General features: G+C 41.7%; 1 protein-coding gene across 3 annotated transcripts in view; it reads right to left on the bottom strand.

The window, feature by feature from the left end:
* Window positions 1-26,287, bottom strand: part of ano6 (anoctamin 6) — a 159,528-nt gene that overhangs the window by 23,579 nt on the left and 109,662 nt on the right. For all 3 annotated transcript variants that reach the window (XM_068050389.1, XM_068050391.1, XM_068050390.1), the window contains 9 exons: window positions 23,020-23,154; window positions 19,473-19,578; window positions 18,327-18,387; window positions 12,967-13,109; window positions 12,488-12,565; window positions 9,116-9,344; window positions 7,502-7,671; window positions 5,508-5,605; window positions 330-457 (listed from right to left, as the gene is read on the bottom strand). In XM_068050389.1, coding sequence (XP_067906490.1) covers window positions 330-457; window positions 5,508-5,605; window positions 7,502-7,671; window positions 9,116-9,344; window positions 12,488-12,565; window positions 12,967-13,109; window positions 18,327-18,387; window positions 19,473-19,578; window positions 23,020-23,154 — 1,148 coding nt within the window. The remainder of the gene's footprint in view (window positions 1-329; window positions 458-5,507; window positions 5,606-7,501; window positions 7,672-9,115; window positions 9,345-12,487; window positions 12,566-12,966; window positions 13,110-18,326; window positions 18,388-19,472; window positions 19,579-23,019; window positions 23,155-26,287) is intronic.

A 26,287-nucleotide genomic window follows, 5' to 3' on the forward strand; every position in this document is an offset into this window, starting at 1 on the left:
TAGGTAACGATGTTGACTTGAATAAGTGCTTATTAAATCTAGTCTCTTGGTCATCCATGCATGATATCTGATCTCAGGTTCAAATGGTAGCAGGACCTATCTAAGTTGTTTAATGGAAGTAAAGCAGTTCTACAGAGTTACTGAATAATTTTAATTATTCCAATGAGCATTATATGGGAAAATTCAAATGGCAGCTGTTAGTCGTAATCCCCATTCATAGGTGAAACAGCTTTATTAAGCAAAAGGGCAAATATAGTAGAAAAGGCATTTCATTTGATGAGAGTCAAACAAGAAGCTTTCCAGAACATACCACACACATAAAAACATACCCATTTCCAGGTATTCGTAAAACAAGCCCAACTTTGTTCTGGATTGTAGCTGATAATCTTGCTCCCATCGGGGGAGTACCTTTTCTGAACTTTTGCTAAAATAGCGAGCAATAAGATTCTTTAACCACCTGTACAAAGAACAATAGACAGTTGGTAAATCGTGACAAGGTTTTATATCCAGGTGAATGGAAATCTAGAGCTACAGGAAAGCCTGTTGAATTTATCCAGAATAAAAAGTCAATAGTCATTTGTCTTTTACAATATTCAGGGTCTGGCTATAGCAAAACCACTTGGGGCTTCCTTTGTTTCTAGGTCTTAAAAATTTCAATTTGAGTTTGCATCTTCAGAGCCCCTGGCTCCCCATTTGCGATCTGAGAGTCGGGGAGAGTAAAACCCATTGTCCTTCAGGTGTTACAATCTTACACTTTGCTTCAAAAGAGTCTTTGATCTGGGTTCCTTGTTGTCATGGCAACCAAGATCCCTGTCTTGTCTCTAGGCAGAGTTGGTATGAGATCACCTGTCTCCTCCGAATCCTTTTTACGCTACATTAAAAATCACAGTTTTAAAAACATAATCATACTACAAAGGCCAGTGTTCATAACATACATAAACTCAAACTCATCCAGAACTCTGGCCTAAAATAAAAACAGAAAATGCTGGAAATACTCAGCAGGTCAGGCAGCATCTGTGGAGAGAAAAGCAGAGTTAACGTTTCAGGTCTGTGACCTTGCATCAGAACTCTAGCCTCCTGCATTCTCTCCTCCACAAAGTCAGGCTTATTTATAACTCTTGCTCTTACTCACTGTCATTGGCTCTCTATCCTTTGGCATTTTAACTTGTTTCCATCTTCAAATTCTTCCAGTCTTTCTCCTACCATCTCAATTCTATATTTTATCTCTCACACTGTGATCCTTCAACTCACATGTGCTGGGAGTTCCTCATTCTGTCTGCCCCACCATTGGTGCTAAGTCTTCACCCCACTTTCTGCACTTCTATCCCTAAAAATTCCATCTTGCTACATCCACCCCAACCTTTAAAAGTCTCCTTGAAAGCTCCATCTTCAACCACAACTTCAGCCATCTCTCCCAATTTCCTTCCTACTCTGGTCTGACATTGAATTTTGAATTGTCTTGACAGTTTTGCTTTGATATCTAGTGCTGTACATAAAATAAGTTGTTTTTTGATACTGAGTACAGAAAGCTGAGGATGAAAGCTCAAAATGAATGCCTCAAGAAAAACTTGAGATTAGAAAAAGTGATGCAAAGAATCAGAAACCAAATTTGTCAAAATACCACATCATGAAATATCTTTTCCTCAGTCCATTAAATTGTTTGGTTAGGTAGACTCCATGGTCGGGATTTTATCTGGGCGATGGGGGTCTTGACATCTAGCAAAAGTGTCACCGAGAACCCTGCATCGCCCACTGCGTGGGAGGCCCACTGAATCAAGTGCCAACTCTTAACTGGTCAGTGGCAGGCCTTCTACAGGATCAAGGACCCCGGCGATGCAAGTCCCACCCTCTGAGACTGCTGGCCAATCAGAGGCCGGCAGCTCTTTTAACTGAACAGCACCACCACGGAGGCAGTGGCTGCTTCTGCTGGAGCACCCACAAGGCCCAAGCCATAGGTAGATCAGGGCTGGAGGGTCTCGAGGTGTAAGGGTCATGGTGGAGGGGGTTGTAGGGGGTTAGTAGCAAGGGTGGGGTGGGGTGGAGGGGTGGCTCTCACTGGGACCCCATCCTTCTTGATGTCAGGTTCCTCGTTCAGGCACTGTGCCTTTTATCAAGGGACACCCCACCGCCCACCCCCGCTCGCCATCCCTGATCCGGCAAGCAACCGGCACCGTTTTTCATGCCATGCTTCCTGTGTAGTGTCGTGAAACCCTACATGCCAAATGGGAAATATTAAATTTTTCAGTTGGAACCTTGCCTTAGACTTTTGCTGGAAATGCTTACAAATAATTTCTTTTAAAAAGCAAACTGGCAGCCAAGATGACCACTGCAATTTACATGTGAAACACCAAAAGGCCAGACTGGAGACAACACGACTGATTCAAACCAGCCAGAAAAATGGGGTGCTCTCTGATTAAATTATCTGAAATGATCTTATCAGTACCGTTGTCAAGGGCCATCAACACCCATTGACTTTGAAAGAGCCAACCCCCCCCCCAACCAAGTGTGACTGGACAGCTTGAAGGAAAAGCCTTGAATATCAGAGCGGCTACCAGAAGGACCTGATTAAAACAAAAAGAGGTTTGGAAATGTCATGTGACTGCTTGTGCAGCTGTGGAGAGACTAAGCTTTGTAAGTCATAAAGCAGAGAACAGTAACTGAGAAGCCATCCACAGAGCAGCTCCCTCTCTCTCACTCTCCAGTCAGACCGCCACAGCCAGCAACTAGGACAACGGGTCAAAACCCCCTCTTCTACCTTTCGGAGCCTGAGAAGCAAGCCCTCAATCATGCACATGGCCCAGCGAGGACTTGAGGACTACAATTTCAACTAAGGACTCTGGGACTGATCAACTGTATTTAAATTCCATTTATTCCAGACTCCAGTCCAACCACCAATGCTATTTGCCTTCTGTAATCTATTTGTGTGTTTGTGTGTGTGACTCTCGTGAATGTGTGCATATTTCAGTAATTTAACCAGTTTAGAGTGTTAAGGATAATAAACTTACATCTTTCTTGTTTAACCTCAAGAAAACCTGTCTGATTGGTTCTTTGACAATTATATTAGAGGAACAGGAGCAAGCGCTCAATGAGGTGGTAAGTTCAATCGCTGTGTTAAAAAAAGATAAACCCTGTTGCGGTCAAACTAGAGAAGGAGCGAAAGGGGAGCCTGAGACCCCCTCCTCACCTGGCCTTAACGGTGGTGACAGGCCCACCTGCTGCTTGGCCAGTTGCAGTGGCATGAGGCCCTTAATTGGGCATATATTGCCCGCTTAAGGGCCTCAGTTGGTGGTGGGTGGGAAGGTTGTTCACAGGCCTTCCACTCCCGGACTTAATTTTGCGGAGACAGGAAGCTAGCGCCACCCCCACCTCGCCACCATCCAACCCGATTATATACTCTCCCTACCTCCAAACTCGCTGCAGGGGAGAGCATAAAATTTCCCCCCATGACTGAGTGTATATTGTGTGGAAGAAGTGAGTTGGATGAGACAAATTGCCATGCCTGGCTCCTTACTTCCTTATACATTCATGTTCTTTTTGGTGAATAGGGAAGTATAGGTAATTCTGAATACGCCTATTTATGGTATTTGCATGCCTACACAAAGCAAACCTACCTTTTCGTTCATGTATCAGTTGATTTGACTAAGTGCTAATTTTAGATTTTGGCCTGGGGACTGGGTGGTTCACACAGTTAACACAGTCACAAAACACAGGTTAGAAGGCATTCAGAGGCATTGAATCAAAAGATCTCTTTCTGTAGCTCCTGTAGATCCTAAATAGGATGTCATTGGATACAATGCTGTTCCACAAAACTAGTATAATTTCAGACAATCCCATAACAAATAGCCATTAAGGATTATTAGAAAGAGGAACTGCAAGTGTGTTGCTGGCTGCCTTTTGAATTTCTGGGGTAGTAAACAAATGCCTTCGCCATAGGAAAATAGCAAATAATCCAAGATAGAAAAATGGTCAATACAATATCATTTCTAATTTGATTATGCACATTTAAAATAATTGTAATAGAGTACCTAGAAAACTATCTTTAAAAATAGTTATTTTAATTTAATGTACAGGAAAAAAATCTCTGGCTGGATTTTACAGCCCCCCGTCGTCGGGGGTCGTGGCACAGGTGGCCAGAAAATGCCTCTGGCAGAGGTCCACCATGGGCCTCAGTGCCAGGAAGGCCTGGCCCGCTATTGCTGGTGGTGGCGAGGCCTCGTGGAACCCCCCTACTGCATGGCGACGGGAGCCAACTCTGCATATTTTTAAAAATGCAAATAAATGAAGTAATTACTTACCCGCTCATGGAACTTTGGGGGAGTGGGGGCGGTGGGGTGAAATTCTAGTGCACCAGGTAAGTGTTTTGGGGGGTGGGGAGAGGGCAGATACTTAATTCTATGGTTATTGGTGGGGGTGGGAGAGGCTCAGGATCAAGTTATTTAATTTTTAAAAAAAACAATGTCCCTTTAAATTTTAAATTGCAATGTAGGGCTCGAAGCCCTTTAAAAATGGCATCGCGCCTGATGCCATCAACGGAGATAGACCGCCCACACACTCCATGTCATCAGGGAGGTGCAGTCTGCCCTGGTCATTTAAATGAGCCGCGAAATCTAATATCGTGATGGCTCTCGGCAGCAGCAATGTAAAATCCAGCCCCTCATGTGCACTATTCTGCCTGGTGGGATCTTGTGAAACTACTCAACTACTTCCAAGGATAGTTCTCTTGGTCGACACTTGGGCTGTATACTGGTGGGATGGATCACCCGATTCTTACAGAAACTGTTCGAATTTCATTACCATTGGTTCCACAAGTATTGGACACTGTCTTGCACCTTGTTCAAGTGGCTGCTATTTATGTGCAAATCTTGATAATTAGTGTAGTCAGGCTATTTGACTATTGAAGAAGAGACAGTCAAACTGAATCTTGCCTTCACTCGATAGTTTTCACTCTCTATACCTAAAATGAACCAGTTATTCATTGCAGAAAATTTGTTAACCCATTAGCGAAAGCTATAAAAGTTAGTTTTACCTCTGAATTTAATAATCGAAGTAACTGCCATATATACTCACCATACTTTCCAGTCAAAAAAATTCAATAAAAGCCTGTGATCACATATAAGCCTCCCTCCATCAGTCATTGTTACTCCAGAGATAGGGAAGTTTGATTCTGGTTTTCCACACAATTATAATACTGTGCACGCACGGGGTGGAAGACCAGGAACCTGAGAGTGGGGAGCATTCTGGAGAATACAGAATGGACAACAGTACTGGGTCTGTAGCAGGTGAGCACACTCCCCAGAGTGAGATGCAGTATGTGCAAAAGACGATTCACACATACTTTCAATGCAACAGTGATCAAAATATTTAATCTTATACATAAGTATGGATAGTAAAGACTTTTGAAACTAGAGTAATGGGAGTTAAAACAGATTTTGATTTCTTCCTATTAAAATATTTTGTCACATTTTCAATTTCTATAATCCTTTGAGGTTAACAATGCATTAACTCACGGAATGAAAATTTCTTGAATATTGTTCCATATTGCTTTTCCTCCCATTATAATCAGCAGTTGGGTTGATAGTTCTACAAGGCAGCCACCTGGGTCACACTGTAAATTTTACAAAGCAAAAGTTAACCCTTCCCTTGCTGAGCAGCTTACAGGAACAACTTCAAAAAAATAAACATCTCATGAAAAGTATCAGAGAAAAAAAAACTTTTGAGTCTCTAGGTTGACAAAGAAAACAAAGCAGCTTATTTTATGCTTATGTGAATTTTAAAAATGATCTCCAAAATATAGCATATAAGAGACTTATGATAAAGTTAATGACAATTGGAATGAAGGGGAGTATATCCAAATATACTGGAGACAGAAAACAAGGGGTCAGTGTAAAATGCAGCTTTTCAATATGGGAAGCGTGGTGTCTGAAGTTCCAATAGGATTTGGGTTTGGGGTAGCTCTTATAAATAAATGATGTGTACTTAGGAATTGCGGATATAATATTGAACTTTGCTGAAGACATAAAGTTGAGGGGTATGGCATAGACTATAGCAGGACATAGACAGCATAGCACAATGAGCAGACCTGGGGGCAGATGAAATTCTTTGGAGAAAAATGTGAAATAATGCATTTAAGAAGTATGAAGGAGAAAAGAAAGTAAGATTTTAGATAGTGTATTGGATCAGTGAAATCAAATTGCGCAGGTACACAGGTCATTAAAAATAGTAGTACAATTTTATTTTTTATCCTTTTTCTAGATTTTGCCTCTCACTTTATTAGACATTATGCCGAGAATATCAGATAATGGAAGGTTAGATTCCAAAGCTCCCATGAACTGGCTTGTGGACAGCGCATAATTACACAAATGCAATTAAAATATCTACTCCTATCAAATGACACAGTATACTAATTTTTAAATGGATTGTGACAGTGGGTTGTAGAACATTGATTCATGTCAAATAGACCTTGTATGGTGTGTTCTCCGTCATGTTTATGCTGTTGGAAGTAGTCCTCAATTTCATCCTGGTACATTTCCTCAATGGAAAACTATTGGCAGCTGAGGCACTGTTAAGAGGGTCTCACGCACTTCTGTGATTGGCTCAACAACACTGTGACAAAAATCTGTTTTGGTGTACATTAAATTTTCATTTGGGATTCTTTATTGACGGAAAGTGTTTGTTTGGGAGGCGGGGCTAAAAACCTAGGTTCAGCAATACAGAGCATGAGTAAAGCTTTTATCTCTTGTTCAGCCAGTATTACCCCACCTGCTGGCATACTGCCTTGCACGATTATCTGGAGCACAGCAGAAAGAATTTCAATTACAGGTTTACCCCTCCAGGTCCCATTAATTAGCCAATCATCAACAATGCCCTGAGGTGTTGCTGACTTGTTTGACTCACATATTGGATAATACAAATATTTAATAAGTAGGTGGATAATATCCAAAAGTCATATTAACTACTGACTAATTTGTTTTTAATGAAAACTATTTATTAGCATTCATGTGTAAATGGTCATTTATAATAAAAATGTGTCAGTAAATTTTTTTATTTATTCTCGGAATATGGGTGTGCCCCCCACTTCTGTTTGATACAATTAGTGGCTTTTAGGCCACTTCAGAGGGCAGTAAAGAGTCAACCATGTTGCTGTGGAACTTGAGTCATGTATAGGTCGAGCAGGTAAGGATGGCAGGATTTCGTCCCTAAAGGACATTATTGAACCAGTTGGGTTTTTATGACAATCCGACAGCTTCATGATCACTTTTACTGCTACAGCATTTTATTTCCAGTTTTTTTTGTAAAACTGGAATTCCTATTCTCAAACAATCATGGTGGGATTTAAACTCACCTTCTCTGGATTATTAATCCATTATCTCTGGATTACTAGTTCAGTGACATAACCATACTAATATAGCTTAAATACAGAAGTAATATTAATAATAAATGACTTGACATACAAGCCTAACGCAGATGATTAAATGCTTTGTTGTGTGATAATTCCTGTTACCTCTTCATTTCTGAATCGACCCAACCAATAAACAGGTTCCCCAGGATAACCTACAATTTTGCCTTTAAAAAAAGCAATATAGAAGCAAGAGGAATAGTAGTTGACAAATTGGAAGAGAAACATCTTCACGGTCAAACTGTTTTCATAGTCCGTCTGTGTTCTTGGAAGCTCTGAGTGAAAAAGAAGCAAATCAATCAGCAATTCCTAAAACTTAAAAACAAAATTGTATGAGAAAATATTGTTAAAGAATTGAGAAAGGTTTGGGTGATCAGCACATCTGATCCAGAATACCAACCCTACCCTCCTCCCATTGCAACTTTAACATGCACCTTAACGGGCGGAAAAGTGGCAAATGGAATTCAATCCAGAGAAGTGCGAGGTAATGCATTTGGGGAGGGAAAACAAAGCAAGGGAATACACAATAAACGGGAGGATATTGAGAGGAGTAGAAGAAGTGAGAGACCTTGGAGTGCATGTCCACAGGTCCCTGAAGGTGGCAGGCCAGGTAGATAAGGGTGGTGATGAAGGCATATAGAATGCTTTCCTTATTTGGCCGAGGTATAGAATACAAAGGCAGGGATGTAATGCTGGAACTGTACAAAAAGCTGGTCAGGCCACAGTTGGAGTATTGAATACAGTTCTGATCACCATATTACAGGAAGGACATAATTGCTCTGGAGAGCATACAAAGGAGATTTACAAAAATGTTGCCAGGGCTTGAAACTTGCAGCCATGAGGAAAGAGTGGATGGGCTAGGGTTGTTTTCCTTCGAACAGAGGAGGCTGAGGGGTGACTTAATTGAGGTATACAAAATTATGAGGGGCCTAGATAGAGTAGACAGGAAGGACCTGTTTCCCCTAGCGGAGAGGTCAATTATCAGGGGGTATAGATTTAAGGTGATTGGTAGAATGGTTAGAGGGGACATGAGGAAAAATGTTTTCACCCAGAGGATGTTGGGTGTCTGTACTTCATTGCCCGGCTCGGTGCAGGAGGCAGAAACCCTTAACTCTTTTAAAAGGTACCTGAACATGCACCTAAAGCGTTGTAACCTGCAAGGCTATGGACCAGGTGCTGGAAGGTGGGATTAGATTAGGCGGCTAGTTTTTTTTTGGCAAACGCAGACACAATGCGCTGAATGGCCTCCTTCTGTGCCATAACTTTTCTATGGTTCAATGGTTCTAACAGGTAGCCAGGACCTCAGTGTTGCACGAGAATGTCTGGCTACATTCTGCATGAAAGTTCTGGTGAGGGGCCTGAATTCATAGACTTCTATTCCAGAAGCAGAGTGCTATTAACTTAGGCAAGCTGACACTCAATAGGACACAGCTTGATATCTCAGCACTATGACAATGCAGATATACACTTTTGTACTGAATATCATGAAAATTGACATGTTAAACATATTGAATCCAGTAGCATTGTGTAGTAGACAGCACACATCATAGTTACTACGACACATGCACAATAAGCGTGCTGGTATGTTGATTAATTTAAGCAATCAACTACGAGGTCATTTTAAAAGAGCTGAACTTGCCAATCACAAGACAGATTGTCTTACAGTTTAAAATGTTTCTTGTTTTGATATACTATCATTGATTTGAAAACTGAACTTACCAAAGTCAGTGATCCATATTGCTACTCTTTCATAAAGTATATTCAAAATCATAATGAACAAAAAGTTAATGATGGAAGCTGTAACTGAAGTGGCCATCTGTGGAGTCAAATAGTCTTTGAGAGGTTCCAGGTCGTCATCTATTGCTTTGGGCAGGTTGACAGAGAACTCAAAAAAGACAGCCAGCCGATAGACAATAATGGCAACTACTGAGGCAACAATCAGTAAGATCTGGAAGAAATTTGACACAAACCATTTAAGTATAATGAAATTTAAAGAAACTCAATCATAAAATCACTCATAATTCACAGACCTTGTTAGGTATTTTGACTTTTTAAAAAAACTATACATATTTTTTGTTTTACAGACAGAAAAAGAAAACATTCTCCAATAATGCAATTGCCGTTTACAGAGATTCAGGTTAGGCACAAGAACATACCACCTCAGGAACACGAATTAGCAGATAGTGAGTTAAATAAAAGGAGAGCAGTAGTTCTCCAGATTAATCAACAATGAACCCGAGAGAGAGCAGTGTCATTGCACCTCTTAGAACAGAATGGCACCATTCTATGGACTGGCCTTCTTTCTTTGGCCTCCTTATCTCGAGAGACAATGGGTAAGTGCCTGGAGGTGGTCAGTGGTGTGTGGAGCAGCGCCTGGAGTGGCACTGCTCCACACACTACTGACCACCTCCAGGCGCTTACCCATTGTCTCCTGAGATAAGGAGGCCAAAGAAAGAAGGCCAGTCCATAGAATGGTGCCATTCTGTTCTAAGAGGTGCAATGACACTGCTCTCTCGATACGAAAATCTGGCAAAATAACATTTTGATTTCTGACTTCTTTTCAACTTACAAATTGCTTCTTGCTCAGAATTGCTCTCCCAAATTGCTTATTCTTTCATTTCTTTTCTTCCACATAATCCTATTATATTTTACTTCTGTCAGTTATTAACACTTGTCCTTCTTGCTCCTAATTTTCCTGTTCTGCTTTTACTTTTGCTGGCTTATGACTTGCTCCTCAACCCTTTTCATACTCTTCCCTTGCCCTCCAAAGTCCCCACTAACAATCATTAATTCTTCTCTGTAGGAAGCACTGTGATTGACATTTATAATGGTTCAAAATCCTATAACGTAACATTAGTTAGAAAGCCCATTACTGATGCTATGTTTTGGCCCTGAAAATCAGCATACAACTGCAATGCAAAGATAGTGAGTGGCAGTAAAGGAATATTATATTGCAGGATCCCACCATGGAAAAAAGTGTAAATTCTTTGTTTAAGTGAGTTATTGTTGAGCAATGAATAAGGAAATATGTACTGTTACGATCCTGTAGTTTTTTTTTCTTTTCCGGGAAGAATGCGGTGTGCCTTTGAGGCTGGAAAAGGAACAGTACTGCTTTAAGACAACAAGCTCCAGAGACTGAGTCAAAGAATGCATTCTCATTGCCCCGGGATAGAGCCACTCAGGGACTGTGATTCAAAGAGTATATTCTCGTTGCCATAGGATACAGCCACTCAGGACCAAAGACACGAGGTACATTGTTGCTGATTGACGTTTGAAACTAGTTGAAAAACTGGCTTTGGAGACATACACAGACAGCTGGACCAGCATATACTAAGGAAATGAGAGCTCTCTCTTGGTTTATTTCAACCCTACTTTTGTTTAGAGATACAGCACTGAAACAGGCCCTTCGGCCCACCAAGTCTGTGCCGACCATCAACCACCCATTTATACTAATCCTACACTAATCCCATATTCCTACCACATTCCCACCTGTCCCTATATTTCCCTACCACCTACCTATACTAGTGGCAATTTATAATGGCCAATTTACCTACCAACCTGCAAGTCTTTTGGCTTGTGGGAGGAAACCGGAGCACCCGGAGGAAACCCACGCAGACACAGGGAGAACTTGCAAACTCCACACAGGCAGTACCCAGAATTGAACCCGGGTCGCTGGAGCTGTGAAGCTGCAGTGCTAACCATTGCGCCACTGTGCTGTTTATACTTATTATACTCTCAGAATTCTGATGTCAAGTCAGATTAATTTCTTAAAAAGAAAATAACCAATTCCTTTAACTACTGAACTGTAATTGTTGAAATTCATCGCTTGAAAAGAAGAGCCTCAATTCAACTGCTGAACAAGACTAAAGACTGTTCCACTATTGAAGAACCTTTTGTCCCCCCATCCGATGGCTGTGGGGACTTCAAGCAACCTTGGACTATTCCACATTGGAAGATTTCACTTCGGCAGGAGCGCAAATATGCAAGGACACTAATTTTTTCTATCTTAAATATTGTTTATATCTTAGTAGTGCTTATGAATTTAAGTTTTTCTAATTAAACAGTTAATTTGTTGATTTAAAGACACCTTGTTTTGGTGGCCTCGTTCTAAGTTAATAGATGGTACAATTTGGCTGGGTCTTTCTTTAATTTGGAAAGTTTAAAATGATATGTTAAGCAATCTGTGGAGGGACGGGACTGAATCAATGGTGCATTTCTCCCACAACGATCAGAATCGCATATTTTGATTGGGGGCTTTGACTTGAGTGGTCGGTCGTAACAGTACATCCAGATGTAAATGCATATTCTCAAGATTTATACCCATCACTAGCGTGATTTCCCTTTCCTCCTCCCACTCCCTTCCTTCTCCTCAGCCTGCCTCTTCCCCTTTTTTCCCCTTGGCCTTCTCCTCCCTGCCTCTTTCTCCCAACCACTTGGTCCAATTACCCACTTAGAGCATTTCCTATGAAATTAAAATGAAACACATTCAAAGGAAAGCGTCGTGAAAAAAAAACACAAACAGCACAAATTGGGATCACAATCAGGATTATCACTAGAAGATAAAAGGGAAGATAGAAGAAAATCTTTACCACAGGTAGTTATTGTGCCAGTGTACATCACTGGGAATTTGGATAAGTATTTGAAAAGGAAGATTAAAATATATTGGTAAATGGTAGAAAAACAGAATTAAACTGCTCCCGTTGAAGGCTAGCGCTATCACAGGCACAGCCATGATGGGCTGAATGGCCTTCTTCTCTGTCTTATCCTCTTCTCTGTTATATCCTGTATGATTCTTTAGTCCATTATGTTTGCTCTGCCTCATTCTTGATTTGGTACAATTGAAGTTTTGATACTGTAGCAAACATGATCAACCCTTTTCTATTTTCTCCTGATGCAAAATCCTGAGCATTGTGACTATATCACCCCCTTCCTCCAAGGGATTATTTCAAAACAACCATTTCCTTTGTGAAATAATCATGAGAGGTTAGCAGCACCACACTATACTTGTTTGAAATATCCCTACCTCCTTGTTATCAGTGAACATAAACAGCAATATTGTTAAAATGTTAACAACATCCACTGCTGTCTTACCCAGAAAAGGACAGTGCTCCCACCGCAAAATATTCGCATACATTTTCCACAGGCTGAGTAAGGAACCAACTCCTCTTCCTGTAAGTAAAAAAGTCATAACTGTTATACAAAATTTTATTTAATTCTCTTAAATTTAAAAGCACACAATTTGCCAAGTTTGTCACTCAGATGATAGCCTTGATTCAAAATCTCAGGGCTATACACTGGAGATGAGTCAACAGTATAAACCAGTTCAGATGTATCTCACTTGGCCTGGGTCTATAAAAATGTCTCATATTGCTTAATTGCAACATTTTTTTCTGGTCTTCAATAGGCCATCAAGCAGTGAGTTTTATTTTTGTGTGCAACCTAGAGAGTGATTGTATATTTTATGTATTTGATAAAAACTCAAACGAAAAATGAAAGCAATATCTATTTAGCAGGTTATCTTCCATGCATTTTCACAAGTCTTGACAACTGTACTCAACGAACTCATTTACCTGCGTGATTGGATTTTTTCTTGGCATAGTGCATTTTGCTTCATATTCTGGCCGGCGTGGCTCTTCCTGCTGTAATTCCACAGTGTCCCACTCATACTCCAATGTCGCCTGACGGCGTTTCCAGAACTCCAAAAACACAGTCACTGTCAAGTATCACATAGTGTTATAATAGCTACCAAAACATCAGTGAATGTGCAACAGCACAAGACTTAATAGACAATCAAGTCAAGCATTAGGATTGAAAGCAAGCAACAAACCTAAATGATTGGAATATTGTGTGTGTCAATGTCTTAAAGAAAGCGATTATTATTGTACCGAATACTTACAAGAAGCAGCTATTATTGCTGAATTGGGAAAATAAGTTATACCATAAGAGTGTTACACTGCTTTAAAATTTGTCATCTAACCTCATTATAATCCTATCATATAGAACCATACAAAAATTACGGCACAGAAGGAGGCCATTCAGCCTGTTGTGTCCGTGCCGGCCGAAAAAACTAGCCGCCCAATCTAATCCCACCTTGCAGCATCTGGTCCATAGCCTTGCAGGTTACAGCTCTTCAGGTGAATGTCCAGGTACCTTTTAAAAGAATTAAGGGTTTCTGTCTCCCCCACCGTTCCTGGCAGTGAATTCCAGACACCCACCACCCTCTGGGTGAAAAGATTTTTCCTCATATCCCCTCTAATCCTTCTGCCAATCACCTTAGATCTGTGTCCCCTGGTAATTGACCTCTCTGCTAGGGGAAACAGGTCCTTCCTGTCTACTCTATCTAGGGCCCTCATAATTTTGTACACATCTCTTAAGTCACCCCTCAGCCTCCTCTGTTCTAAGGAAAGGTTCCAATCTTTCCTCATAGCTGCAACTTTCGAGCCCTGGCAACATTCTTGTAAATCTCCTCTACTCTCTCCAGAGCAATTATGTCCTTTCTGTAATGTGGTGACCAGAACTGTACGCAATACTCCAAATGTGGCCTAACCAGCGTTTTATACAGTTCCAGTTTTACATCCCTGCTTTTGAATTCTATACCTCAGCCAATAAAGGAAAGCATTCCATATGCCTTCTTCACCACTCTATCTACCTGTCCTGCCACCTTCAGGGACCTGTGGACATGCACTCCAAGGTCTCTCACTTCTTCTACCCCTCTCAATATCCTCCCATTTATTGTGTATTCCCTCATTTTATTTTCCCTCCCCAACGGCATTACCTCACATTTTAGATTAGATTAGATTAGAGATACAGCACTGAAACAGGCCCTTCGGCCCACCGAGTCTGTGCCGACCATCAACCACCCATTTATACTAATCCTACACTCATCCCATATTCCTACCAAACATCCCCATCTGTCCCTATATTTCCCTACCACCTACCTATACTAGTGACAATTTATAATGGCCAATTTACCTACCAACCTGCAAGTCTTTTGGCTTGTGGGAGGAAACCGGAGCACCCGGAGAAAACCCACGCAGACACAGGGAGAACTTGCAAACTCCACACAGGCAGTGCCCAGAATCGAACCCGGGTCCCTGGAGCTGTGAGGCTGCAGTGCTAACCACTGCGCCACTGTGCCACCCTCGATTGAATTCCATTTGCCACTTTTCCGCCCACTCAACCAAACCATTGATATCTTTCTGGAATCTACGGCCATCCTCTTCATTATCAGCTACATGGCCAATTTTTGTGTCATCAGCAAATTTCCCAATCATGCCTCCCACATTTAAGTCCAAATCATTAATATATACCACAAACAGCAAGGGACCCAACACTGAGCCATGTGGAATGCCACTGGAAACTGCTTTCCATTCACAAAAACATGTGTCGACTACTACACTTTGTTTCCTGTCCCTGAGCCAATTCTCGATCCAACCTGCCACATTCCCCTGTATCCCATGGGCTTTAATTTTACTGACCAGTCTGCCATGTGGGACCTTGTCAAATGCCTTACTGAAATCCATGTAGGCCACATCCACTGCACTATCCTCATCAGTCCTTCTTGTTACTTCCTCAAAAAATTCAATTAAGTTAGTAAGACATGACCTTTCCTTAACAAATCCATGCTGATTATCCCTGATTAATCCATGCCTTTCTATGTGGCAGTTTAACCTATCCCTCAGAATAGATTCTAACAATTTACCCACCACTGAGGTCAGACTGACCGGCCTATAATTATTTGGCCTATCCCTCGCACCCTTTTTAAACAATGGTACAACGTTCGCAGACCTCCAATCGTCTGGTACCTCTCCTGTATCTAGTGAGGATTTGAAAATGATCCCCAGCGTATCTGCTATTTCCTTCCTGCCTTCCTTTAACAACCTGGCATGCAATTCATCTGGCCCTGGTGATTTATCCACTTTCAAGGATGTCAGACCCTCTAGTACTTCCTCTCTCATTATGCTCATCATATCTAATATTTCACATTCCTCCTCTTTAACTACAATGTCTACATGTCCTTTGTGAAGACAGAGACAAAAAATCTCATTAAGAACCCTGCCCACATCTTCTGCATCCACGCATAAGTTTCCTTGCACATTTCTGATAGGTCCTACCCTTTCCTTAGTATCCTCTTGCTCTTAATGTACTGATAAAACATCTTCGGGCTTTCCTTGATTTTACCTGCCAATAATTTTTCATGTCCTCTCTTTGCTTTTCTAATTTCCTTTTTTACTTCACCCTTGCACTTTCTATACTCCTCTAGTCTTTCTAAAGTATTAAGATTTTTGTGATCATCATAAGCTTTCTTTTTCTGCTTTAACTTACCCTGTAAGCTTCTAGATAACCAGGGGGCTCTAGATTTGGCAGTACCACCCTTTATCTTTGTGGGGACATGCCTGCACTGTGTCTGTAGTATCTTACTTTTGAGTGCCTCCCACTGGTTTGCCACTGATTTTCCTTCAAGTAGCTGTATCCAGTCCACTTTCGCGAGGTTACCTCTCAGTTTCTTAATTTGCCTTCCTCCAATTTAGAACTTTTACTCCTGTTTTATCTTTGTCTTTCTCCATGAGTATGCTAAAACGTACTGTATTATGGTCACAACATATGCTATGTGCAAAGACATGATAGTTATATAGCAGTGGCAGACTGCATAGATAAATATGAAAATAAATACATTTTTGAAAACAGTCTTTTCAACTCATAGCTCATGATCATAGCACATAGCCTGGTTCTAATGGATTAAATGGTGGCTCATGCGATCCAACTATTTAAGAAGGAGAAAATTCTGTTAACGCACAAGGGGCATACAGGGAGCACAAATAAAGTACCATCAAGTATAAAACAAAAAGCATTATACTTGGCCGGTGCAAGTCTTTATTAAGTCACACTTGTAATTCTGTGTTTTGCTTTGGTTCCTACACATAGGGCTGGATTTTGTGTGGCCCCATGAGGAGGGATAGGAGGCAGGGGGCACAGAATATCGCAATGGGTGGCGGTGGAGCCGTCGCCAAGCTATCTTCCCAGGGGCAGGGTAGGCCCAGAGACCAACTGAGGCCCTTTAGTGGCCTATTAATGGCCTCTTTCCGCCACTGCTGGGATCTTACCAGTGGTAAGGAGGGCCTCTGCTATGGGGAGAGGTTGCCTTGGAACACAAGGCGCCCTCCCTGCAGGCTTGTGGGTGAGGGGGGGTTCCCTCCTCCGTGGTGCCTACGGAGGATCCCACTGGGAACCAATTCACCCCCTGGAACCCCCCTCCCCTTGAACTGTGAGACCACCCAGCAGCCACCCCCTCGCTGGGACCTTCTGGTCTGGCCCCGGCGACCCCATCACACCTAGCTTTTGTCCGGGGTTCCAGCACTGGGCCTGGGTTCGACGAATCTGCAGTACTGTAAGTGGCCACTGCTCCTGGTGTTGCTGCCAATACTGCTGAGCTGCCTGCCCTCTGATTAGCTGGCAGCTCATGGAGGCAGGACCCTGCCTTTAAAGGCATGGGGATCCCGCCTCCTAAAACTTTGATTTAAAAAGATCAGAGGATCTCGAAAAGGCCGAGGCGGGGTTCCCCCCGCCTTTTTGGTCCAGCGGCGAGAGCCCTGGCTCCAGCACAAAATACAGCCCATAGTGAAGGAGGCTCGGAAAAGATGTTGAGGACGGTACCCAAAATGGACTTTAACCAGAGGCACTCTTAATTACTCGGATAGGTTCCTGTTTGGGCTATTTACGTTAGAGAAATGTTGGCTTAGAGGGGACATGACTGAGGATTTTAAAATGATGTAGTGATTGGTTTTCAGCTGTTGGATAGGTTATTTGAGATAGAAAGCGCTGATAGCTCCAGAGAGTATACATATAATTTGCTTAGACAGAGTGCAGTTAGATTCCATTGAATAGTTATTTCCGCAAAACCTTCTGGAACAGATAAACTAAGCATGTGGTTAATATGGATTTGCTGCACACCAATAAAGACATTTTATGCCCCTCCCCCACCGGGAGCTGGCTGGGAGAGGGGTGGGGGGGCGGCGGGGGGAGTGCAGGGTGCTGTGCTCATTGTCTACCCACTTCCACTGGTATTTTACCAGCGGCAGGAGAGGTGGTGGGCAGTCCGTCCGCCCCTTGGCCAATCTTCCCGCTGCTGCTGCTGGTCTTTACCAGTGACGCATGGGCATAACACCACCTGGGCAGCCTCCCTGCGGGCTAGTGGAGGGGTTCCTTCTGGATTAGACACCCTGTGGCCCACAGAGGCCCCACCCAGCAGCATGGGCTGCCCCCACTGGAAGACACCCCACCCTCGCAATCGCTCACCCACCTCCGCCTTGCTGGAGCCTGGCTGATTGGCTCCGGTGAGCCCTGACCCCTTTTACCTACACTCCAGAACCTCCTCGTTGGCTGCTGCTCCAGAGATTGCTGTAGTCCCAGGAGTGACCACTGCTCTGGGTGGCACTGCTGGAACTGAACAGCTGCCGGCCCTCTGATTGGGTGGCGGCTCTAGGAGGTGGACATCCTGCCTCAGAGGGGTAGAAGTCACGGCCTCACCCATGCAAAATAACGTCATGGCTTCCAGGGCCGGCGGAGGCGTGCTCACCCCTGATTTGCCAACTGGTGGGCAGTGCCACCACCTCCCTGTTAAATCCCCACCTACTGAACCAAAGTTGTTAGCTTGCTGGCATGATGATAAGAAATGGGGTATCACCATTTCCTGGAGCACGGTATAATTGCCTTGGCGGGACAGTAAGGTGGGGTGTTAAGAAAGAGAGGGTTAATGAAGCATTTTGCAGTGTTTTTCCTATAGTGTCCCTTTTTTCCTCTTTCCTAGCAGTTTGTGTAGCTAGGGAATGGGTTAATGGGTCTATTTGAAGGTTTGATTATGCAGAAAACAATGATCAGAAACACTGTAAACACAATATCACTCAAAGCAAAATAGCTGCAAACTACTTACCCCAAATTCCCATAAACACTGCATATGCTAGTGTTCCATAGTTGTCGAATATCGATAATTTCTGTGGAATATATATGTAAAAATGTAATAAGCCTGTGCACAACAGTATGTCAAATATAAACAGGAGGTGAAATATTAATCATCTTGTGGCATTCTAACAGCATATTTTGTGCATTATTTCTTATGCCATTTTTCATCTCACTTCTGTAATTCTATTAACACAAATGTTACCTACACTTTTGTGGAATGATATGCAATTATAAAGGTAGATGTCATGGGGTTTGACAAAAACTGCAACATTCGACACAAATTATGGACTTGCATTTCTTAAAAGAGTAGATTATGGAGGGGAATGTCTGGGGGATACAGAATTTGAGGGAATATTTAATTACATTGTATTCAATTTCTAACCACTATGTTTGAAATTGAAATCAAGGTACGATTATAAGTGTTTTTATTTTTGCATTTCCTGCAAAATGTAAAGCTTAAAAAAGGTGATTCAATTTATAAAAGATCTTTCTATTGCTTTAAAGGGTAATTGCACTCTACTGAAATATTGGAAATGTCAATGTTGTACAGCCATGCAAATCCAATTTTTAACACTACTTTTCCACTCCTGGATTTGACAGGGAGATATCACTTTTCTGCATTGTTTACTGGAATAGATGATCTCACAGTGGTCACTTCATACTCTATAGCTATATTATGAATTCATCTGCAGAATCTGACACCATTAAAAATAGATCTATTTTGTTTAGGAGCCAAAAGTCTTAAACATTTACAATACAGCTAAATTCATATACATTTGACTATTTTGTTATTGTGCTCTTAGTTTAGGCGTCATCTGAACCTAATTGGGCAGAAATATTATAAGAACAACTTACATGTACTTTACAGGTTTGACAGACATTAATTTCTTAAATTGTTCCTCATCACCATAAGCTCCTTAATTTGTACAGTTAATTCACAAATGGACCAAGGAAAAAATAATTTATGTATAGACTTGATTATATTATTGATTTCAGAAACACAACTATCCAGGAATAAGATCCACACTGTAATTATATTCTGATCACATGTTATTTTAAGAAGTATTGCACTTAAATAATATTTACACATGATGCAAGGTGTTATGGGTGTACTTACCCTTGATGATTTACACGTAATATTGAGTCTCCAATATGTACAATCTCGATCACATTGGGGACACATGATAATTTGGCCTCCAATTGCAGGATCACATACTTCCTGACTGTAAAACAGAGAAAAAGCAAAAAAATCCAATTGTTATAATACAGCGCAACAGTTCTAAAAATTATGTACTTCTTTGCAATATGAAACCTTGTAATATAATTATGTATATTTCTGTCTGACTACGAATTATAAGATAATAGGTAAAATGATGAAGTAACCATACCCATGTAACGTCTAGTGGTTTTAACAATCATGAATTACTGTCAATATTGTAAAATTCTAAGACATCAACAAATTGTGCACATTTTGCACTTTGAAGAAGTAATGTACTATTGATAAATTAAAGTAAATGGGGCAAGATTCTCAACCTGTGCCCAAAATAGCTGTGAAGTGGAGACTGTGAAGCCTGTGCAGAGCCAGGTCATGAGGCTTGAATCATTTTCAGTTTCAGCAGACAACCCGTGGGTACCAAATGGATCATCCGCAGCAGCTTGGCCATTTTGTAGAGTTGTACAGTGGCCGGCTTCTACACAGAAGCAGCCAGCAGGTTGGACCAGTGTGGTTGGGAGCTTGGAGCTGATCCCCAGCGTGGGTTAGAATGTGTTGGCAGCAGGCCGGAAAATGTTTTGTGTGGCCAAGAATAGCATGACACTTCTCGGGCACACAAAAACCTTTTTTTTAAAAAAAGCTCAAAAACTTAGTGCAGCTGGAGTAACCTACAGTGGTCCGTTAAGGACTGCTGGTTGGGCCGCTTTGCAGCCCAACATGGGTCTAGTATGCAGGACAAATGCTCTGTCCAATTGATGCAAATTACAGTTGGGGTACTACGACCCCTGTTTACCTATTTAATTGGCTTCCCCCCTGTTTTGGCTGCAGTGCTGGCACCCATTTAAAGATATCCCATTTACTGCTCACCTTCATTATAAAACTCCTAAACATGAAAATATTTTAATTTTATTCCCAATTTTTTCTGCTCTTCTCTTCTTGAAGTAACACATTGTAATACGCATCCATGTGTATCACTGAATGGACATTCCTCATATTTGATTTGAGAGGGTGAGCGAGGCTACTGACTAGAGAGGATATCACAGTCAAACCCGACCCTTTCCTTACCTGATTTCAAACACATTGGACTGAATTTTTCCAGCTCGCCGCCAATCTCAGCAAGCTTCAAAAACGGCGCAGCGCACATGCAGGATGCGCACCGCGGAGCCACCGCGGTATTTAGCGCAGCGGCTCATTTATATGGCCGGGGTGGTCCGACCTCCCCTGATGACATAGAGGGGACGGGCGCTTCATCCCCAGCAACGGTGTCCGGTGTTACTGCGCAGGCGCCTTTTTTAAAGGGCTCCCAGCCCTACATTTAAATTGAAATATTTAAAGTTACCTGACCTGTAGAATTAAAATGAAAAGTTTATTCAAAGTTTCAATCCCCTCTCCCACCTGCCCCCCAATGACTACACACTTTGTTAATTGTCCTCTTCCTGCAAAAAAAGTAAACTCGCGATGCCGACCTTCCCCCCCCAAACTGTCTTCACTTTAACCTTCAAACCCTTCCCACCATCCCCTCCACCAATCGCAATGGTTTTCCCGCTCCCCCCCTCCCCCACCGAAAACATACCTGCTCCTTTTCCCAACCAGTGATCTGCTTCAGATCTCTGAATGGAGATCCAAAGGCGTGGGAGTTCCAGCAACCGGCCGGAATATCGCAGTGGGATGGCCATTGTGACGAGCTAAGAATTAATTTATTAATTTGAATAGATTTAAATATTTTTATGAAGGTCCCGTCGCCGAGAAGCGGGGGGCTGCCACGAGACCTCGCTACCGCTGGTAAAATGGAGTGGAGCCTTGCCGGTGTCAAGGCCCGTGATCCTGGAGGTATTTTCTAAGCCCCCACGCCACGACCCCCGACATCGGGGGGCTGGTCAAATCCAGTCCATTTTCTTTCCAGCAGGGGTCACTATACAGCACTCAGCAGCTTGAGCTCCAATTGAGTTTATTCCCTCTCTAGCCCAGGAATGTTAGGACAATTATAACACCCCTAATCCTACCTGAGCTGAGGTAAATTAACACAGCCCAGATAGTGGAACCATCGTGCTCTGTAACTTATAACACTTAACTAATCCATTAAGGCAGAGAAATCATTTGTTTTTGCATTACTGCCTATGTAATTGGTATCTGTCATATGAACAGCTAACAACTGTTTTGCTTGTTACAGCATGCAATGGATATCATTCCCAAATAAATATCCAAAGTCTCAGTAAAGCTATTTTGCGGCTGGAATGGTGTTTAAACATTTGGAGGAATGGGTTTCACGTAACACAGCACAAGTAAGGGAGGGGCGCCATCATCAGAATGGGGTTGTGGTACATAAAGTAAATGAAGAGAAACTTTGAGTATCTCATAAAATCTATCTTTAACCTTTACATATAATGGGTGGTAGAAAAATGCTACTGCCAAACTGGTTATTAGCTCTAACGGCATAAGACTAATCTACCATTGGAACAGTTAAGTTTAGTTACAGCAATGTAGCTAATCGGTTTGTAACTAATTCAATGTTACTTCGAATGAAAAAGCATGGAAACTGTTCTTCAGCCCTAATGGAATACTGAAATAAAACTCTAATTTAACAGCATCAAATAAAATGACTTTTAACATGTAGTTCTGAATCTGTTAACATGCTATTGTTCCTTATTTTAATATTTTCTGAGTTTAAAAACATTGCAACTCAACAGCACTACAAGAGTGGGGAACTGTACAATATAGTACTATATTCATGTGCCACAACTCAGCAATCACTGCCAACTCACCCATATAGCATACAGATATAATAACGTTGGAAGAACATGCAAAATGCCTGTAGGCTTGGTTCAATTTGTCTGCCTTCAATTCGCTCTATCCCAATGGTCTATGAAGTATTGTTTAAAACACATTTGCAAAATAATTTTGAAATTCAAAATCTTTCACTGATTTAAGTCACAAAGCAGTTTCCTGAAGATAGTGTCCAAATGCTGAGTTGTGGCATTGAAATAGTAACATTGAAATAGTTACAAACCTATTAGCTATATTTCTGTAACTAAACTTAACTGTTCCATTCACTGGGATAAAATGATTTTTAAGTCTATACATGTTTCCAGAAATGTACTGTAATGTCCCGGTAAATTTTTACAAAATTTGCCAGCATTCCTGTGCATCCACAAAGAAACAGTGCAGCTGCCTGAAACAAGGAGGAGTCCTCTCCAAATACCCAATAAAGTGAAGCTGCATGGTAAGTATTTTAAAGTAGCATAAATGACAGGCAAGCAAGCAATGTAATTCATGAGATTAAACTTTTAAAAAAAGGCTGGATTTAAAATGCACATAGCAGTCTAAATTTGTAATAAGGAAAGCTCTACAACATTACTCAGCAGTGATCATGCAACTGTCACTACATAGCACACCTCAGTAAAAAGTGTTACTTGGATGTTGCCAAAGTGGCATGTTCTACTTTTTCACGTACCTCCAAGTATTGTCATCCAGAGTCAGTATTCCAAAAATAAAACAGATGAGTCCTACAAATCCTGCAATGGCCAGCATTCCTGTATAGAAACCAAGCCAAGCAAAATAGATTCCAATCTTCTCTCCAAAATACTTCCTGCAGTGAGGAATTAAAAAGAAAAAAAAACAAAGATAACATAATCTTCCAAATTACAAAAGCAGCTTCAAGTGTGTGACGAAATGGCAGATCTGGAGTAAGGAAAGATGGATTTTGCAAGTTGTAGTTCCCAACATGGGGACTTGCTGTGACAGAGAATTGGACCTGTACTCCTAATTTCCTGGTTAGTAAAATTAATGACCAGATTATTAGGTACAGGCTGAACCAGGCATACTCTCCACTATGTTCCTTCGATTGGTTCTAGTCAACCAATACCAGGAATGGAGTCTCACAACGTTTACACTGTCTTCTTCTTCTTTGACCTCCTTTTCTCGGGAGACAATGGGTAAGCGCCTAGAGGTGGTCAGTGGTTTGTTTTCTGCATTTATTTTCCAAGAGATTTTTTTCATATTTGAATAGTCTAGAAATTTCTGATACTAATTGTGATTTTTGAATATTCTGCTGAGACCTGTACCTAGATCATCTTTTTGCAAATGGTGTTTCCACATATTCATCACTGTTACAGCAGATGGTTCTCAAATGTTTTTGATAATGATCACCGCTCTATGTTTGCAACATGATATTTCCATCAGCTTTAAAGCAACATCACACATAATCTAAAATGCTAGACTAGAATTGACTAAAGCAGGTAGAAACGTTCACATTTTAAGCCTGTATTACTTTGTTACTGAACAAGAGCCAGAATATGAAGTGTTTTTCGTATTACAGGCAATTATTAACTTTCATTTGTAAACTGCAAGAAAACCTCATATTTTCATTCAATAAGGCATACAAATTCCAAATATTGCCAAGAAATTGGCTTTCATTATCAAGCTATTTTGTGCTGCTTGTGCAAGAAGGAACAAAGCTTGGAACAAGCAACTTGAAAATTGTGGGACAATACATCACCAGTAAGATAATGGCATGATTGTGACACTGTATAATTTTATGGAGCTGAATTTGGTCTTCAGCAGAAACTCAGAACAAGAGGTAAGGAATCGGCAGGATGCTTTACACCAAATCTGAAGTCAATGGAAAAACATACTGGGTGGGCTGTAAAATGGCCTGCCAATTTGCTATCAATCTGAGAAGGAAAGATAGAGAGGGAGAAGAAATTCAGCATCAGCAGGACTGAAATCGGGAGCGTAGAGTTGCCATTTAGATATCATAGCGACAGATGAGTAGATGAACAACTGATGGGAATGCACTGGTTGCATTAAGAACAGAGAAATTGTACTTGTCGTCAGTAGTGGAAATAAAAGGTGAGAATTTTCATCTTGTACAAGGGTCAAAGGCTTGTTTTTATTGGATTGATGGTGTCATCTTAGGCATAGGTCACATTGTACAAAACCATACACGGCACCTTCAATAATCCATCAACAAACATTTTAAAACCATCAGCCATATTACTGCTGATGACATTTTAGGCTCTCATTATGATAGCTGATAGAATGGCGAATCACCCGGGATCTCTAGCGCAGCGGCTCATTTAAATAGTTGGGGCGGCCTGCACCCCTCAATCACGTGGAGAGGGCGAGCCGTCCATCCCCAGCAATGGCATCAGCTGCCTGTAAGCAGGCCTTGATGCCATTTTTAATGGGCAGCCAGCCCTGCCGGCGTATTTAAATATTTCAAGAGATATACACCAAAATTAATTAAATAGTTCTTTTGCCCCATTCCCAGCCCCCCAATAACAATTACGATAACTATTTGCCCTTCCCCCCAAACACTTACCTTTTACATCTGACCTTTCCCCCACAAAATGCACGAAGTTTAAGATTCAACCTTTCCCATCATCCCCTATTTGACCCTGCTCCCTCCACCCCACCACACTGAAAATCTTACCTCCCCCCCCCACTCCCCACTAGTGTCGCGCCTCGTTTCTCTGGACGGGAATCTGAAGGTGCGAGAGTTACGGCCGCCACGCCAAAGATCGCGACGGGCCCTCAAGATCTCAGGTAACTACATGTTAATTTATGAATTTTATTAATTTGAATATGTAATTTGTGGTCCCGTCGCCTAGCGGTAGGGGAGGCCGCCACAGAGCCTCGCTGTCACTGGGAGGATTGGGCCGGGCCCTACCAGCGTCAAGGTCCATGGCGGAGGACCTCATCCGGAGCCATCTTCAGGCACCCCTCACCTCAGATCTCGACGTCGAAGCCTTCTTAAAATCCAGTCCGTTGTTTGGAGACAAGCTTTTAAACTGTCTAGAAACAGCTGTTCCTTTCTAGGTTTTAGTTTGGATGCACAAAATATTTTTCTGCATAACTTTAAATAATTTTAAACGATTTTGTGGCAGAGGTTTGCCAACATGCTGTGCTATGTGTAAAAAATATAATACCAGATATACACATTATCATCAACACGAGATTCATTCCTTAACTGTCTTATAACAAACTGCGTACAAAGTATCTATGAGACCGTTTATTCAATAGGAAGCAAATGTGCTGGAACCAGTTGGGTTAAAAAGTTTTACAAAGCTAAATAAGAAAAAAATGATCACAAAAAATTATAAAGTGTGATGAATTTAAATAAAATGCTGCTTTATAGCTCCACTGTGCAGTGTAGCTACAAATAGATAGCAACATGGAAGCAAAGAGATACATCATAAACAGGAAAGTGGGTATTTATCAATTCAAATCTATGGTTCAGATATTTTTGGTAAAAAGCTTAATCATTCTGAAGCGGATTAATTCAAACTAACTGAGAAGACTTATGGGGAAGGAAGTTCTGCAAAAGCTCTGTTTATAGTGTTACTGTTTTGACACTAGAAATTGACAGTTTAACGACTAAGGTCAGGCTCTCCCTATCATTATGGCAAAGGTGCATGTGTGCACAGCGATAATCAAAAATATAAAATTTGTAGTTGAGACTTGTGAAGCTATCGGCGGCACAGTGGCGCAGTGGTTAGCACTGCAGCCTCACAGCTGCAGGGACCCGGGTTCGATTCTGGGTACTGCCTGTGTGGAGTTTGCAAGTTCTCCCTGTGTCTGCGTGGGTTTTCTCCGGGTGCTCCGGTTTCCTCCCACAAGCCAAAAGACTTGCAGGTCGGTAGGTAAATTGGCCATTATAAATTGTCACTAGTATAGGTAGGTGGTAGGGAAATATAGGGACAGGTGGGGATATGGGATTA

This window comes from Heterodontus francisci, chromosome 18 (genome assembly GCF_036365525.1).
Source record: "Heterodontus francisci isolate sHetFra1 chromosome 18, sHetFra1.hap1, whole genome shotgun sequence".
Taxonomy (NCBI): domain Eukaryota; kingdom Metazoa; phylum Chordata; class Chondrichthyes; order Heterodontiformes; family Heterodontidae; genus Heterodontus; species Heterodontus francisci.